At 48.4% G+C, this 14,746-nt stretch overlaps 1 protein-coding gene across 3 annotated transcripts in view; it reads left to right on the top strand.

Annotated features, from left to right (window-relative positions):
- ZNF341 (zinc finger protein 341) overlaps positions 1-14,746 on the top strand; it is a 58,255-nt gene that overhangs the window by 5,293 nt on the left and 38,216 nt on the right. For 2 of the 3 annotated variants that reach the window (XM_032295227.1, XM_032295226.1), the window contains exons 2-5: positions 4,879-4,989; positions 5,890-6,086; positions 9,530-9,679; positions 13,204-13,455. In XM_032295227.1, coding sequence (XP_032151118.1) covers positions 4,879-4,989; positions 5,890-6,086; positions 9,530-9,679; positions 13,204-13,455 — 710 coding nt within the window. Of the gene's footprint in view, positions 1-4,878; positions 4,990-5,889; positions 6,087-9,529; positions 9,680-13,203; positions 13,456-14,746 lie in introns of those variants that run through there. The other variant, XM_032295228.1, reaches the window with a different exon arrangement.

Here is a 14,746-nt window from a genome sequence, read left to right as displayed (position 1 = left end):
TTTAAAGACGGGGGTTTCATCATGTTGGTCAGGCTGGTCTTGAACTCCCGACCTCAGGTGATCCGCCCACCTTGACCTCCAAAGTGTTTGGATTACAGGCGTGAGCCACTAAATTTTTTATTTTGAAATCACTTTTTCTGTAGATTCACATTCAGTTGTGAGAAATAATATAGGGAGATCCCGCGTGTCCTTTGCCCCATTTCCCTCATTGTAACATTTTGCGAAACTATGGTATATCACTGCTAGTCAACATACAGGACAGTGGCATCGCTCCAAGGGGTTGCCCTTTTATAGCCACACCCTAAATGTTCCCCTCCTCCCACCATCCTTGATGCCTGGGAACCACTCATCTGTCTCCATTTCTAACATTTTGTGAGTTCAAGAATGCTATGTAAATGAAATACTAAAGTACAGAACATTGAGATGGCCTCTTTTCACCCATCATAATTCCTTAACGATTCATCCAAGTTGTTGTGTATAGCAATACTTTGTTCCTTTTTATTGCTGAGTATTATTCCATAGTATGGATATTCCACCATTTAACCATTTATTGAAGAACACCCGAACTGTTTTAAGTTTTTATATTTATAATAAAAATAATTTTTTGAGACAGAGTCTTACTGTGTAGCCCAGGCTGGAGTGCAGTGGCATGATTTCGGCTCACTGCAACCTCCACCTCCCAGGTACCGGTTCAAGCAGTTCTCCTGCCTCAGCCTCCTGGGTAGCTGGGATTACAGAAGCGCACCACCATACCCAGCTGATTTTTGTATTTTTAGTAGAGATGGGGTTTCACCATGTTGGCCAGGCTGGTCTTGAAATCCTGACCTCATGATCTGCCTGCTACTGCCTCCCAAAGTGCTGGGATTATAGGCATGAGCCACTGTGCCCCAACTTTTTTTTTTTTTTTTGAGACAGAGTCTCTCTGTATCGCCAGGCTGAAGTGCAGGGGCACAATCCCAGCTCACTGCAACTTCTATTTTCCAGTTTCAAGCAATTCCCTGGCTTAGCCTCTCGAGTAGCTGGGACTACGGGCATGCACCACCACGCCTGACTAATTTGTTTTGTATTTTTAGTAGAGACGGAGTTTCACCATGTTGGCCAGGATGGTCTCTATCTCTTGACCTTGTGATCCGCCCGCCTTGTTCTTCCAAAGTGCTGGGATTACAGGAGTGAGCCACCGCGCCCGGCCTTTTATTATTTTTTTTGAGGCAGGGTCTCAATGTCTCAAAAAAGAAAAAAAAAATAATAAAATCTAGAAACAATTCAGTTGTTCTTCTGAATCATTTCCTACACTCCCTGTCTCCTCTACTACCTTCTGGTCCTCTTCCCCAACTCCAGTGGGGCTTAAGGCCCCCACCATTCTGAAACTGCATCTGCAAAAATTTTAACAGTGAGAAAATCGTGACAGAAAAAGACACCCGACCTCACTAGCCCTCACCTTGCCTTTAACCTCCTAACTGCCCTTAGTTGTCCCTGGGCTTGGACTAATCTAATTTTGGGGGAAATTTAGCTTACAGTTTAAATGATAATAGCCCTTCCCCAAAAGTAAACCACCTTTGTAAAGCTATTGAAAGACCACCAGGTTTTCACCTGGGCAATATAGGGAGATCCCATCTCAAAAGGTTCACTGTTGCCCAGGCTGGAGTGCAATGGCATAATCTGGCTCACTGCAACCTCCACTTCCCAGGTTCAAGCAATTATCTTGCCTCAGCCTCCCAAGTATTTGGGACTACAGGTGTGTACCACCACACCTGGCTAATTTTTTGTATTTTTAGTAGGGATGGGGTTTCACCATGCTGCTTAGGGTAAGTTTTTTACTATTATACATAAAAGTGCTATGAACATTTGTGCCCTGAAGCCAAGAACAGTGTTTCAGGGAGTGGCAGATGCTGCCAGATGGTCTTTGGTGATGATGGGGAAAGTGTTTTCGTGGAACTTTAACCACACAATGGGTTTATTTTGCCTGCTGCCCAGATACAGCCAATTTATCCATACAGGGGAATTGCAATAGAGACAAAATTAAATTCACACAGAGGTGGCTGAATAGGAGACTGGAATTTTGTTATTACCCAAATCAGCCTCCTAGAAAATTTAGAGGCTAGGCTTTTTCAAGGATAGGTTGTGGGGCAAGGACATGGGCTGCTGATTGATTAGGGGTATAATCATAGGGATGTGGAAAATAGTCCTCCTACATGTAGAGTCTGCTTCTGGGTGGGGCCATAGGACCCATTGGCAGGTCCAGGTGGAGCCATTGGTTGTCAGGAAAGCAAAAATATGAAGATATCTCAAAAGGCCAATCTTAGATTCTGTAATAATGATGTTGGGACCGGATGTGGTGGCTCATGACTGTGATCTCAGCACTTTGGGAGGCTGAGATGGGCGAATCACCTGAGGTCGGGAGTCGAGACCAGACTGACTACCATGGAGAAACCCCCTTTCTACTAAAAATACAAAATTAGCCAGGCGTGGTGGCGCATACCTGTAATCCCAGCTATTGGGGAGGCTGAGGCTGCAGAATCACTTGAATCTGTGAGGCAGAGGTTGCCATGAGCCAAGATCGCGCCATTGCACCCCAGCCTGGGCAACAAGAGCAAAACTCTATCTCAAAATAATCGTAATAATAATGATGATGTTGGCCAGGTATGGTGGCTCACGCCTGTATTCCCAGCACTTTGGGAGGCTGAGGTGGGAGGATCCCTTGAGCGCAAGAGTTTGAGACCATGCTGGGCAACATAGGGAGATCCCATTTCAAAGTAATAATAATATTATCTGCAGGAGTAATTGGGGAAGTTGCAAATCTTGTAACTGCTGGAGTAATGACTGGTAATCATTTGTGTCTATACCTTAGCAGAATTTAGGCTCCTCTTACCCACCTAACCTGGTAGTCTTTCATTAGCTTTACAAAGGTGGTTTAGTTTTGGGGAAGGTCTATGGTCATTTAAACTGTAAACTAAATTTCTCCCAAAGTTAGCTTGGCCCAAGCCCAGGGATGACTCAGGGCAGGTTGGAGGTTAAAGGCAAAGGTGGGGGTTGGTTAGGTCAGGTGCCTTTCTCTGTCATGATTTTCTCACTTTACAGTTTTTTCAGAGGTGGTTCCAGATGGTGGAGGGCTTAAGTCCCACTAGAGTGGGGAGGAGAACTGGAAAGTGGTGGAAGAGATAGAGGGTACAGGTGACCCTCATGGGATACTTGCTGTTGAAGGGAGGAGAGATGAAGAGCACACAGGAGGGCACTCCGGAGAGACTGATCGTGTGTAGCTGTGAATGGTTCCCCAGCACAGGGTCGTGAGAGTTGGTGGAGAGTGTTTTCTGGGAAGGAGGAGGGATTGGAGGGGAGGGCTGGCGTCAGGAGGGACACAACCTGCATTGTGACAAGGGAAAGCATGGTTTCAGTTTGGCTGTAGGAGCTGATGGTTTCGATTTGCATTGCAGTTAGAAGTTGGGGCAGACTTCCAGGTAAGAGCTGAGAGGTTGGAGACAGAGTATTGGCTGTGGGGTCATAGAGAGGAGGTACCATCTCGGTCATTTGGGAGGGGAGCAGTGTGCCTTGGTGGCCACTGAGATGTGAGGCCTGTCATCCAGCTAGTGACATGGCCGGACAGTATACTAATGTGAACTTCAACTGTGGTAACTGATGAGAAAAGATGGAAGAAGTCAGTTTCTTGATCCCCAGCCACCAATTCAGAGTCTATTGTTTATTGAGGAATAAAAAGGACAGGCACACATTGAAAAATAAGGAAGGCAAGGATGCCTGTGTGCAGACAGATCTGTGGGGTTTGTGGGTGTGAATGAGGATGACTGGCTAATGTGATTTCCAGAGGGACTTTGTCACTTAGGATTAGAGTCAGCCATTAGTAAGATAGGAGCTGCACATCACAGTGGCTTCAGCAGGCTGGAAGGTTATTTCTTTCACGTGAAAGTTCAGAGGAAGGCAGTCTAGGATAGGAGGATGGCTGTGTTCTACAAGGTTCTTAGAGGGCCAGGATTTATCCAATTTATCCAGCTTTTTTTTTTTTTTTTTTTTTTTTTTGAGACAGAGTTTTGCTCTTGTCACCCAGGCTGGAGTGCAGTGGCACAGTCTTGGCTTGCTGCAGCCTCTGCCTCCTGGGTTCAAGTGATTCTCCTGCCTCAGTCTCCCAAGTAGTTGGGATTACAGGCACATGCCAACACACCCGGCTAATTTTATATTTTTAGTAGAGATGGGGTTTCGCCATATTGGCCTCGAACTCCTGACTTCAGGTGATATGCCTGCCTCGGCCACCCAGAGTGTTGGGATCACAAGGCATAAGCCACCGTGTCTGGCCCTATCCAGCTTTTTTTTTTTTTTTTTTTGAGACAGAGTCTTGGTTTTTTGCCAGGCTAGAGTGCAGTGGCACAATCTCAGCTCACTGCAACCTCTGCCTCTTGGGTTCAAAGAATTCTCCTGCCTCAGCCTCCTGAGTAGCTAGGACTACAGGTGTGTGCCACCATGCCCAGCTAATTTTTTTGTATTTTAGTAGAGACAGAGTTTCACCACATTGGCCAGGATGGTCTTGATCTCCTGACCTCGTGATCCACCCGCCTTGGCCTCCCAAAGTGCTGGGATTACAGGCGTGAGCCACTGCTCCTGGCTTTTTTTTTTTTTCTTTTTGGGTAGTCATTTTTGACTAAGACTGGTCTTAAACTCCTGGTAGTTGTTGTAAGGCAGCGGGGCCCTTAGCCATTCCCTTGAGGTTGCTTAAGCAACCTCCTACCTCAGCCTCCCAAAGTGCTGGGATTACAGGTGTGAGCCACCATACCCAGCCGCCACAGGGGTTTTGCTGTAGGTCTGGCTTATAAGGGTGATGTCAGAGCACGATGCAGGGCCTACCTTCCAAAGAGGCTGCATTTCTTTTTTCAGGAATGGACAATCAGACCGTTCTGGCTGTCCAATCATTATTGGATGGCCAAGGAGCAGTCCCTGATCCAACAGGCCAGAGTGTCAATGCGCCCCCTGCTATCCAGCCATTGGGTGAGTATCTGCTCAAGTTCACCAGTGGAAGGGTGAGTGGCTCCCCAGGAAGAGTAAGGTGGAGCTCATGCTGGGCAGTGGGAGTAAAATGCCTGCTGTGGGCCCCAGGACATGCTCTGGTGTCTGAACCCTCTCCTCTACCTCCCAGCCTGGATCTCTGGGCTGACGCCTTTCTCTGCGCTGACGCCTTTCTCTGCTTAGCTCTGAGGACACCAGCTCTCAACTGCTTAGTAAACGTGGGGAGATGGGGTCATGGTGCAGGGAGTGGCTAAGGGCCCCGCTGCCTTACAACAATGTTTGTGCCTTTGCCCTGGAAGTGATTTTTCGGCCTCTCTTCTGTGGAAATAATAGGCTGAGCATGAATTTCTCCTGTTTACAGACCAGGCCTGTAAGGGCCGCCTTCTTTTATTTATTTATTTTTCTTGATACAGAGTGTTACTCTGTCCCCCAGGCTGGAGTACAGTGGCACGATCTAGGCTCACTGCAACCTCTGCCTCCCAGGTTCAAGCAATTCTCCTTCCTCAACCTCCCGAGTAGCTGAGACTACAGGCACGTACCACCATGTCCAGCTAATTTTTGTGTTTTTGGTGGAGATAGGGTTTCACCATGTTGGCCAGGCTGGTCTTGAACTCCTGACCTCAGGTGATCCACCCTCCTTGGCCTCGAAAAGTGCTGGGATTACAGGTGTGAGCCACTGTACCTGGCCACCTGTGTGGTTTTGAAAGCTCCTAGGAAGCACATGGTTGATGCCTGACACTTGCATGTCACCCAGATTGCTGCTCCTGTGGTCAGCACAGTTCAGTTTCACACTGTGATGCCCCTTGACATATTCTTGCTTTTTTTTCATTATTTTACCTTTGTCTGTGGCCTCTTCCCACTACCCTTCGGGTATGACCCCAGATGACGAGGATGTCTTTCTCTGTGGGAAGTGTAAGAAGCAATTCAACTCACTGCCAGCGTTTATGACCCACAAGCGGGAACAGTGCCAGGGGCACACCCCCACCCTGGCCACAGTCTCGCTGGCCACCAACAGCATCTACACACCGTCAGCAGCCCCCACAGCGGTCCAGCAGGCCCCGCCTCCTACCAATCGCCAGGTATTCATTTGTTTGTTCATTCATTCATTCAACATGTCTCTTTTGAGTGCCTGTCATGCTCAGGTACTGTGCCGGGCACTGGGGCTATAGCGATGGATAAGGCAGACCAAGTCACTGCCCTTGTGGAGTGGGGTGGGTTGGATGGTGCACATGTACGTTTTCAGCATGTTAAATGCAGAAATAGGGGATGCCAGATGGGGGTGGGAGGTTTTGCCATATTGCCTATGGTGCTTGGGGAAGGGCTCTGTGAAGAGGTGAGCAGGAAGAATAAGTACTATATAGCAGGTAAAAGGTGTTATATGAAAAATCAAGTTGTGTAATAAGTAGATAATATATTATTATTTAAAAAATCTAAAACGAGGCTGGGCGCGGTGGCTCAAGCCTGTAATCCCAGCACTTTGGGAGGCCGAGGCGGGTGGATCACGAGGTCAAGAGATCGAGACCATCCTGGTCAACATGGTGAAACCCCGTCTCTACTAAAAATACAAAAAAAAAACATTAGCTGGGCATGGTGGCGCGTGCCTGTAATCCCAGCTACTGAGGAGGTTGAGGCAGGAGAATTGCCTGAACCCAGGAGGCGGAGGTTGCGGTGAGCCAAGATCGCGCCATTGCACTCCAGCCTGGGTAACAAGAGTGAAACTCCGTCTCAAAAAAAAAAAAAAAAACAAATCTAAAATGATAGTACTATTTAATTTCTGCAGTTACTTAAATAAATAGGAAGAACATACCAGATAGACCTAAGGAGGCTGGGGAATGAGTCATGCGGCTGGTTTGGGGAAGCGGGAGCCAGGTGTGGGGATCAGCAGATGCAGAGTCCTTGAGGCAGGAGTGGGTTTGTTCCAGGAACTAGGAGGAGGTGAGAGTGGCTGGGGCTGAGTGAGTAAGTAGGAAGGTGGGAGGTGATAGGAGGGGCGGCAGGAGGGTCTTGGCAGATCCTGTGGGTCCTGGGGCTTTCACTGAGAGTGAGATGGGAGCCATTGGAGGCTGTCAAGACGAGGAGGGACATAGTGACTTTAATCAGGTCACACTGGCTGCTGGATAGAGAATAGGTTTTGAGGGAGGACAAGGGAGAAGGCCAGGAGACCAGATGGGGGGGCTGTGGCACAGATCCAGGCAGTGGATGCAGGTAGCTTGACCAGCATGTTGGCAATGGAGGTGGTGAGAAGGCGTGAGATTTTAGAAGCACTTTGAAGGTGTTGCGGACAGAAATTGTGAATTGATGGGGTGAGGAGTGTGAGATAAAGAAAGGTCCTGGGGGACTCCTGATTTAGAGTTGCCACTAACTGAAGGGAGGAGGCTGTGAGGAGAAGGTTTTCGGGGGATGTCAGGAGCTCAGCTGCGCATGTTGAAGTTGAGATGCCTGCCGACCTTTAAATGGAGGCTGTGACGAAGTAGACAGTGTAGACTTCCAAGTCAGGAGGCCAGAGGAGAGGGCCAGGCTGCAGGCATCTGGGGAAGCTTCCAGAGTCCTCAGCCAAACACATGCTTCTGGAGCAAAGACACCCTGGGTGGGGGGCTCATAGAGAGATTAAAGGATCCCTCATAAAGGAGGCTGGGCATATCTCAGGATACCAGGTCAAGGGGTCAGATTTCCAACTGGCTTCCTTTTCTTTCCTTATCCCTTTGGAACGTTATCTTCATTCATTGTATAGGTATCATTTCTGCCATCAAAATGAAAGCCTTCAGCCCAGACCCATGGGATATATAGACTGAAACAGGCATCTTCTGGCATAAAACATAGTCATTTTTCTCACTGCTTGACTATGAGTTTTGCTAGTAGAAAATATTCCCCTCACCCCTATCTTTGTTTGTTTGTTTGTTTTTGAGACAAAGTCTTGCTCTGTTGCTCAGAGTGCAGTGGCACAGTCTCAGCTCACTGCAACCTCCATCTCCCAGGTTCAAGTGATTTTCCTGCTTCAGTCTCCCGAGTAGCTGGGACTACAGGCACCCACCGCCATGCCCAGCTACTTTTTGTATTTTTAGTGGAGACAAGGTTTCACCATGTTGGCCAGGCTGGTCTCGAACTCCTGACCTCAAGTGATCCGCCTGCCTTAGCCTCTCAAAGTGCTGGGATTACAGGCATGAGTCACCGTACCAGAACGAATATTCTTCTTGACCTAAGATACTTGTGGACTTCCTGTGGACATGAGTTCAGTGTTTCTCTAGGATAGATACAAGGAAATATTTATTTATTTATTTATTTATTTATTTATTTATTTATTTGAGATGGAGTCTCACTCTATTACCCAGGCTGGAGTGCAGTGGCACAATCTCGGCTCACTGCAACCTCTGCCTCCTGGGTTCGAGCGATTCTCCTGCCTCAGCTGAGTAGCTGGAACTACAGGAACGCATCACCATGCCTAGCTAGTTTTTGTATTTTTAGTAGAGATGGAGTTTCACCATGTTGGCCAGGATGGTCTCTATCTCCTCATCTCATGATCCGCCCACCTTGGCCTCCTAAAGTGCTGGGATTACAGGTGTGAGCCACTGTGCCCGGCCAATGCAAAGAAGTATTATTACTGAGTCATAGAGTATGTACTTTGCAGAGAGATGTGAGTTATTCTCCTCATTTGTTTTGAGATAGAGTTTTTCTCTTGTTACCCAGGCTGGAGTGCAGTGGTATAGTCTCGGCTCATTGCAACCTTCGCCTCCCAGGTTCAAATGATTCTCCTGCCTCAGCCTCCAGAGTAGCTGGGACTACAGGTGCCTGCCACCATGCCCAGCTGATTTTTTTTGTATTTTAGTAGAGACAGGGTTTCACTGTGTTGCTCAGGCTGGTTGTGAACTCCTGAGCTAGGCAATCCACCTGCCTCCCCCTCCCAAAGTGCTAGGATTACAGATGTGAGCCACTGCGCCTGACCTGTATTTTTTTTTAGAGACAGAGTCTCACTCTGTCATTCATGCTTGAGTGCTGTGGTGCCATCATGGCTCACTGCGGTCTGTACTTCGTGGGCTCAGGTGATCCTCTCACTTCAGCCTCCCAAGTAACTGGGACTACAGGTGTGTGCAACCACACTGGCTAATTTTTGTATTTTTTTGTAGAGACAGGGTTTCACCATGTTGCCCAGGCTAGTCTTGAACTCCTGGTTGAAGCGATTCACCTGCCTCAGCCTCCCAAAATGAGTTCAAGTGATTCACCTGCCTCAGCCTCCCGAAGTGCTGGGTTTACAGGTGTGAACCACCATGCCTGGCCTTATCTTTCTCATTTGACAGATGATTAAATGGAGGCACAGAGACGTAGAGTGACTTGCCCAGGGTCACACAGCAGGGAGCAGCAGAGGTAGGAATAGAACCCAAGTCTGTGGGACTCCAGAACCTGGATCTTTTGCATCATACCCTCCTCGGCTGACTTACAGAGCCTCAGACGTGTCCACACATGCGCACACACACACTCTGTCTCTCTCTGTATCTCTCTCACTCAGTCTCTCTCTCTCACTGTCCAGATCTCCACATACATCACAGTACCCCCATCCCCACTGATCCAGACCCTGGTACAGGGGAACATCTTGGTGAGCGATGATGTGCTCATGTCTGCCATGTCAGCCTTCACATCCCTGGACCAGCCCATGCCCCAGGGCCCCCCACCTGTGCAGGTAAGAAAGCGTGGGCTTCTCATGGAGTCTTGATTCCAGACCTGTACCTTAACTCCTGCAGATTCAGAATCCTGTAGAATAAAGGGGGCCTGGCCCCAGCTCTCCCTGATGCCAAGGGGGGCTGTCAGTTTCCCCTTGTCCAGCTTTGCTGTAGGTGGGGAAGCTGCTACATCTAGGTGGGGACCCAGAATGTGTGGGGCTTTGTAGGTTCAGTCCAGCTATTTTGACCTTTTTTTTTTTGAGATGGAGTGTCACTCTGTTGCCCAGGCTGGAGTGCAGTGGCATGATCTCAGCTCACTGCAACCTCTGCCTCCTGGGTTCAAGTGTTTCTCCTTCATCATCCTCCTGAGTAGCTGGGATTACAGGTGTGTGCCACCACACCTGGCTAATTTTTGTATTTTTAGTAGAGACAGGGTTTTACCGTGTTGACCAGGCTGGTCTTGAACTCCTGACTTCAGGTGATGTGCCCCCATCTCAGCCTCCCAAAGTGCTGGGATTACAGGTGTGAGCCACTGCACCCAGCCTGATTTCTGACTTTTTTTTTTTTTTTTTTTTTTTGAGACAGAGTCTTGCTGTCGTGCCCAGGCTGGAGTACAGTGGTATGATCTCGGATCGCTGCAACTTCCGCCTCCCAGGTTCAAGCAATTCTCCTGCCTCAGCTTCCTGAGTAGCTGGGATTACACACTAATTTTTGTATTTTTAGTAGAGATGGAGTTTCACTGTGTTGGTCAGGCTGGTCTCAAACTCATGACCTCAGATGATCTACCTGCCTTGGCCTCCCAAAGTGCTGGGATTATAGGCATAAGCTACCTCACCTGGCCTTTTTTTTTTTTTTTTTTGAGAGGGAGTCTTGCTCTGTTGCCCATGCTGGAGTGCAATGGCATGATCTCTGCTCACTGCAACCTCTGCCTCCCAGATTCAAGTGATTCTCCTACCTAAGCCTCCTGAGTAGCTGGGACTACAGGAGCATACCACCACAGCTGGCTAATTTTTTGTATTTTTAGTAGAGACAGGTTTTTACAGTGTTAGCCAGGATGGTCTCGATCTCCTGACCCGGTGATCTACCTGCCTAGGCCTGCCAAAGTGCTGGGATTACGGGAGTAGGCCACCACTCCAGGCCTGCCTTGTTTTTATTCTTAACAAGTGTCCCCTGTCCATTAGAAAAACAGAAAATGCGGGCGGGGCACAGTGGCTCACGCCTGAATCCCAGCACCTTGGGAGGCCAAGACAGGTAGGTCATGAGGTCAGGTGTTTGAGACCAGCCTGGTCAACATAGTGAAACTCTATCTCTACTAAAAATTCAAAAAATTAGCCAGGTGTGGTGGCGGGTACCTCTAATCACAGCTACTCTAGAGGCTGAGGCAGGAGAATCTCTTGAACTTCGAAGGCAGAGGTTGCAGTGAGCCAAGATCACACCACTGTACTCCAGCCCAGGCGGCCGTGGGAGACTCTGTCTGAAAAAAAAAAAAAAAAAAAAAAAAAAAAAAAGAGAGAAACAGAAAATGCATAGTAGCTCCTGGGATTAAAAATAAAAATCGTAAAGATAGGGGTCTCCATTTGTTGTCCAGGCTGATCTTGAACTCCTGGGCTCAAGGGATCTTCCAGCCTTGGCCTCTCAAAGTGCTGGGATTATAGATGTGAGCTACTGCACCTGGCCGGGATTTTTTTAATACAAAAAGGATCTGTGGCCAAATGAGCCTAAGGTGGAGGTGTTTTACTTCTCCCCTTGCTGTGTCCCTGGGTTCTTCCTGCCACATAGAAATCCTTTTGATTTTCTCAACAGAGACTTTTTCCTCATACATATTTTACTGTGGAACATAAGGAATAGCAGTGAAGAGGAGGACCCCGTGTCCTTTATGAAATGCTGATCAGCATCATCATGTGTTTTTTTGTTTGTTTGTTTTTTCTTTTTAAATTTTTGAGGCAGTGTCTCACTTAGGTTACTCAGGCTGGAGTGCAGTGGTGAGATCATAGCTCACTGTAACCTCAAACTCCTGGGCTCAAGCCATCCTCCCTCCTCAGCCTCCTAAGTAGCTGGGACTACATACATGTGCCAACATACTTGGCTAATTTAAAAAAATTTTTTTAGAGACAGGATCTGGCTACATTGCCCAGGCTGGTCTCGAACTCCTGGGCTTAAACAATCCTCCTGCCTCTGCCTCCCAAAATGTTGGGATTACGGTTGTGAACCACTGCACCCATCAGCACCGTCATTTTAATAGCTGCAAAGGATTCCACCATATGGAAGGGCTATCTTCTATTTCGCCAAGTGTCTATGTATAGACATGTAGGTCATTGCTAGTTTTTGCTGTTATGAAAATGGTTGGAGTCACTATCTATGTACAGACATCTTTGCCCACCTGCTTGATTTTTTTTGTAGCATAAATTTCTAGAAGTCACTGGCTGCATTTCACAACTACCCACACATTCATGATTCTCTCAAAAGACTCACGGGACTCAGAGAGGGTTGTACTCATGGCTGTGGTTTATTACAGCGAAGGGACACACGACAAGTTCGGCGAGGGAAAAAGACACCATCTGGTGGCATCTGGAGGAACCCAGAATTCTCTGTCTTGGGGAGGAGGAGAGAGGTTGCACCAAACACTCTTCTTCCTGCAGCCATGAAGTCTAGCAACATGTGTGCTGTGTTTCTACCTGGGGAAACACACTTAAGACTCGATGGCCAGGGGTGTTTTTTGTTTGTTTGTTTTTGTTTTTTTCTGGAGTCAGGGTCTTACTTCAACTGCCCTGGCTGGAGTGCAGTGGTGCCATTTCGGCTCACTGCAACCTCCACCTCCCTGGGCTCAGGTGATTCCCCCACCTCAGCCTCCTGAGTAGCTGGGACAACAGGCATGCACCACTATGCCTGGCTAATTTTTTGTATTTTTAGTAGAGATGTGGTTTTGCCATGTTGCCCAGACTGGTCTCGAACTCCTGGATTCCACCCACCTTGGCCTCCCAAAGTGCTGAGATTACAGGCGTGAGCCACTGCACCAGGCCCAAGGCCAGGGTTTCTGTTAGGGATTGGTCATATAGTTGACCAGTCACCACAACCAAAATTCCAGACTCTCAGAGGAGAAGGAAGTGTTTGCCATGAATCCCGTTTTCCGTCCAAATAGCCTACATAAGCTGGTACAATAGAACAGTGCCCCAGGTGGGCAAAACAAGCCTTATCAACAAAGGAGATGTCCCACAAGCCAGGTTCTCAGATCCCAGTCACGAGCTGGTGCTGCAAGAAAGCCCTTTTTAAAATAGCAACATTAGGCTGCTCTATTAACTCTTTTCTGCATGAGTTAGGTCATTTCTGCCTACTTTCACAGGGAAGAGGGATAGCAGCACCAAGCCAAGGCTTCCTCTGAATTCTCCCATGACTTTGTTTCCCCAACCCCTCTTAGCCCCTCCCCTGAGCTACCTGGTAAGTAGCTGTTCTTTCCACCTGGCTGGCTAAAGCCAATGTCCTTCCTCCCTGATAAGTAAGACAGCTGGTATCAAGAAGCTGTAACACTTTTCTTTTCTGATTTCAGAGCAGCCTAAACATGCATTCCGTGCCCAGCTACCTCACCCAGCCTCCACCCCCTCCTCCGCCTCCTCCACCACTGCCCCCACCGCCACCACCTCAGCCCCCACCACCTCCACCCCAGAGCCTGGGCCCCCCTGGGCGTCCCAACCCTGGAGGGAACGGTGTGGTGGAGGTGTACAGTGCTGCTGCGCCCCTGGCTGGGAGTGGAACCGTGGAGATCCAGGCGCTGGGGATGCAGCCCTATCCACCCCTGGAGGTGAGCAGAGGGGGCAGGGTGGAAGAGAACAGTAGTCATGGACATCATGGGCAACCTGGACCCATCCTGAGCACCAGCTGTGTGCCAGGTATTGTGCTGGGGATACCGTGAAAACCAAACCCAGTCCTGGCCTTCATGGGGTGTACCACATCATGGGGAGGACTTTCATCAAAGCATCAAACCCACAGATGTAAGATGCCAGCCATGAGAGGGTGAAATGGAGTACAGGTTGTAGCAGAAATATAAGCTGCCTGCAGGTAATGCTCAGAACAGTCAGAGATTGCCTGCCTTTTTGGACAAAAAAATTAAAAAAGATTCAAAAAAATTATGTGCATAAGTGTCCCTGACAGTTTTTAATAAGCTAGGTGTATCAGTTAGCTATTGCTGGGAAAGAAATATCCATCAGACATCAGTAATGTATCGCAAAAGTGTTTATTGTTCACGTGTTTGCATGGTCAGCTAGACAACTCTGCAGATCTTGGCTGGACTCACTCATATGTCTGAAGGTTGGCTGGTTGTCAGCCGCTCTAGGATGGCCTGGGCTGGGACAAGTGGGGTGTCTCAGCTCTGTTCTGCGTGACTCTCATCCTCCAGTAGGTTCTCGTGGCCATGGTGGAGGTGTACAAATGCAGGCAGAAATGCCCAAGGCCTCTGGAGGTTTAGGCTTGTAAATAACACAGAATCACTTCTACTGGCCAGAAGTGATCACAAGGCCAGCGTAGATTCAACAGCTAGGGAAATAGATGCCACCTCTTGATGGGAGGACCTGCAAAGTCACACTGCAAAGGCATGGGTATGGGGAGGGGTGAAGAATTGGGGCCATAATCCAGTCACCGTACCAGGCTAATTCCCTGCCCATGAGCCCGAAGCTGCAGGCTGTCTACTCAAAATGCACTGAGTTCATAGAACCTTCCAAGACACTCATGCTAGAGGGGATGGTTATGACAGAAACAACCCACCTGCACTGGAAATCACACTAATTCAGACTCACCCCATGTCAGGTAGTCCCTTATAAAGAGAGCCCAGACCAGTCGGAAGATCCCACCACAAGGCATTCACGTGATGTTCTGAGGGGCTTTGAGGGGCTTTGCCCTAGCCTGGGAGAACAGAGCAAGCTTCTCTAGGGAATTGATTGAATTGAGAAAAAGTTCAGTGGGATGCTGAGGTAATCCTGGTGGCTTGGTAGTCAGAGGGTACCAGCCCAGTGGGGACCAGCACAGAGGGAGCTGCTGCTGTTGATTTTCCATGTAGATGAGGGTGGTATTTGAGGGCAGAGCCTGATTCTTATTAG

This window comes from Sapajus apella, unplaced genomic scaffold, assembly GCF_009761245.1.
Source record: "Sapajus apella isolate SASKATOON/1434 unplaced genomic scaffold, GSC_monkey_1.0 scaffold33, whole genome shotgun sequence".
Lineage (NCBI taxonomy): Eukaryota > Metazoa > Chordata > Mammalia > Primates > Cebidae > Sapajus > Sapajus apella.
The sequence above is the reverse complement of the archived record's forward strand: the minus strand, read 5'-3'. Positions and strand labels throughout refer to the sequence as shown.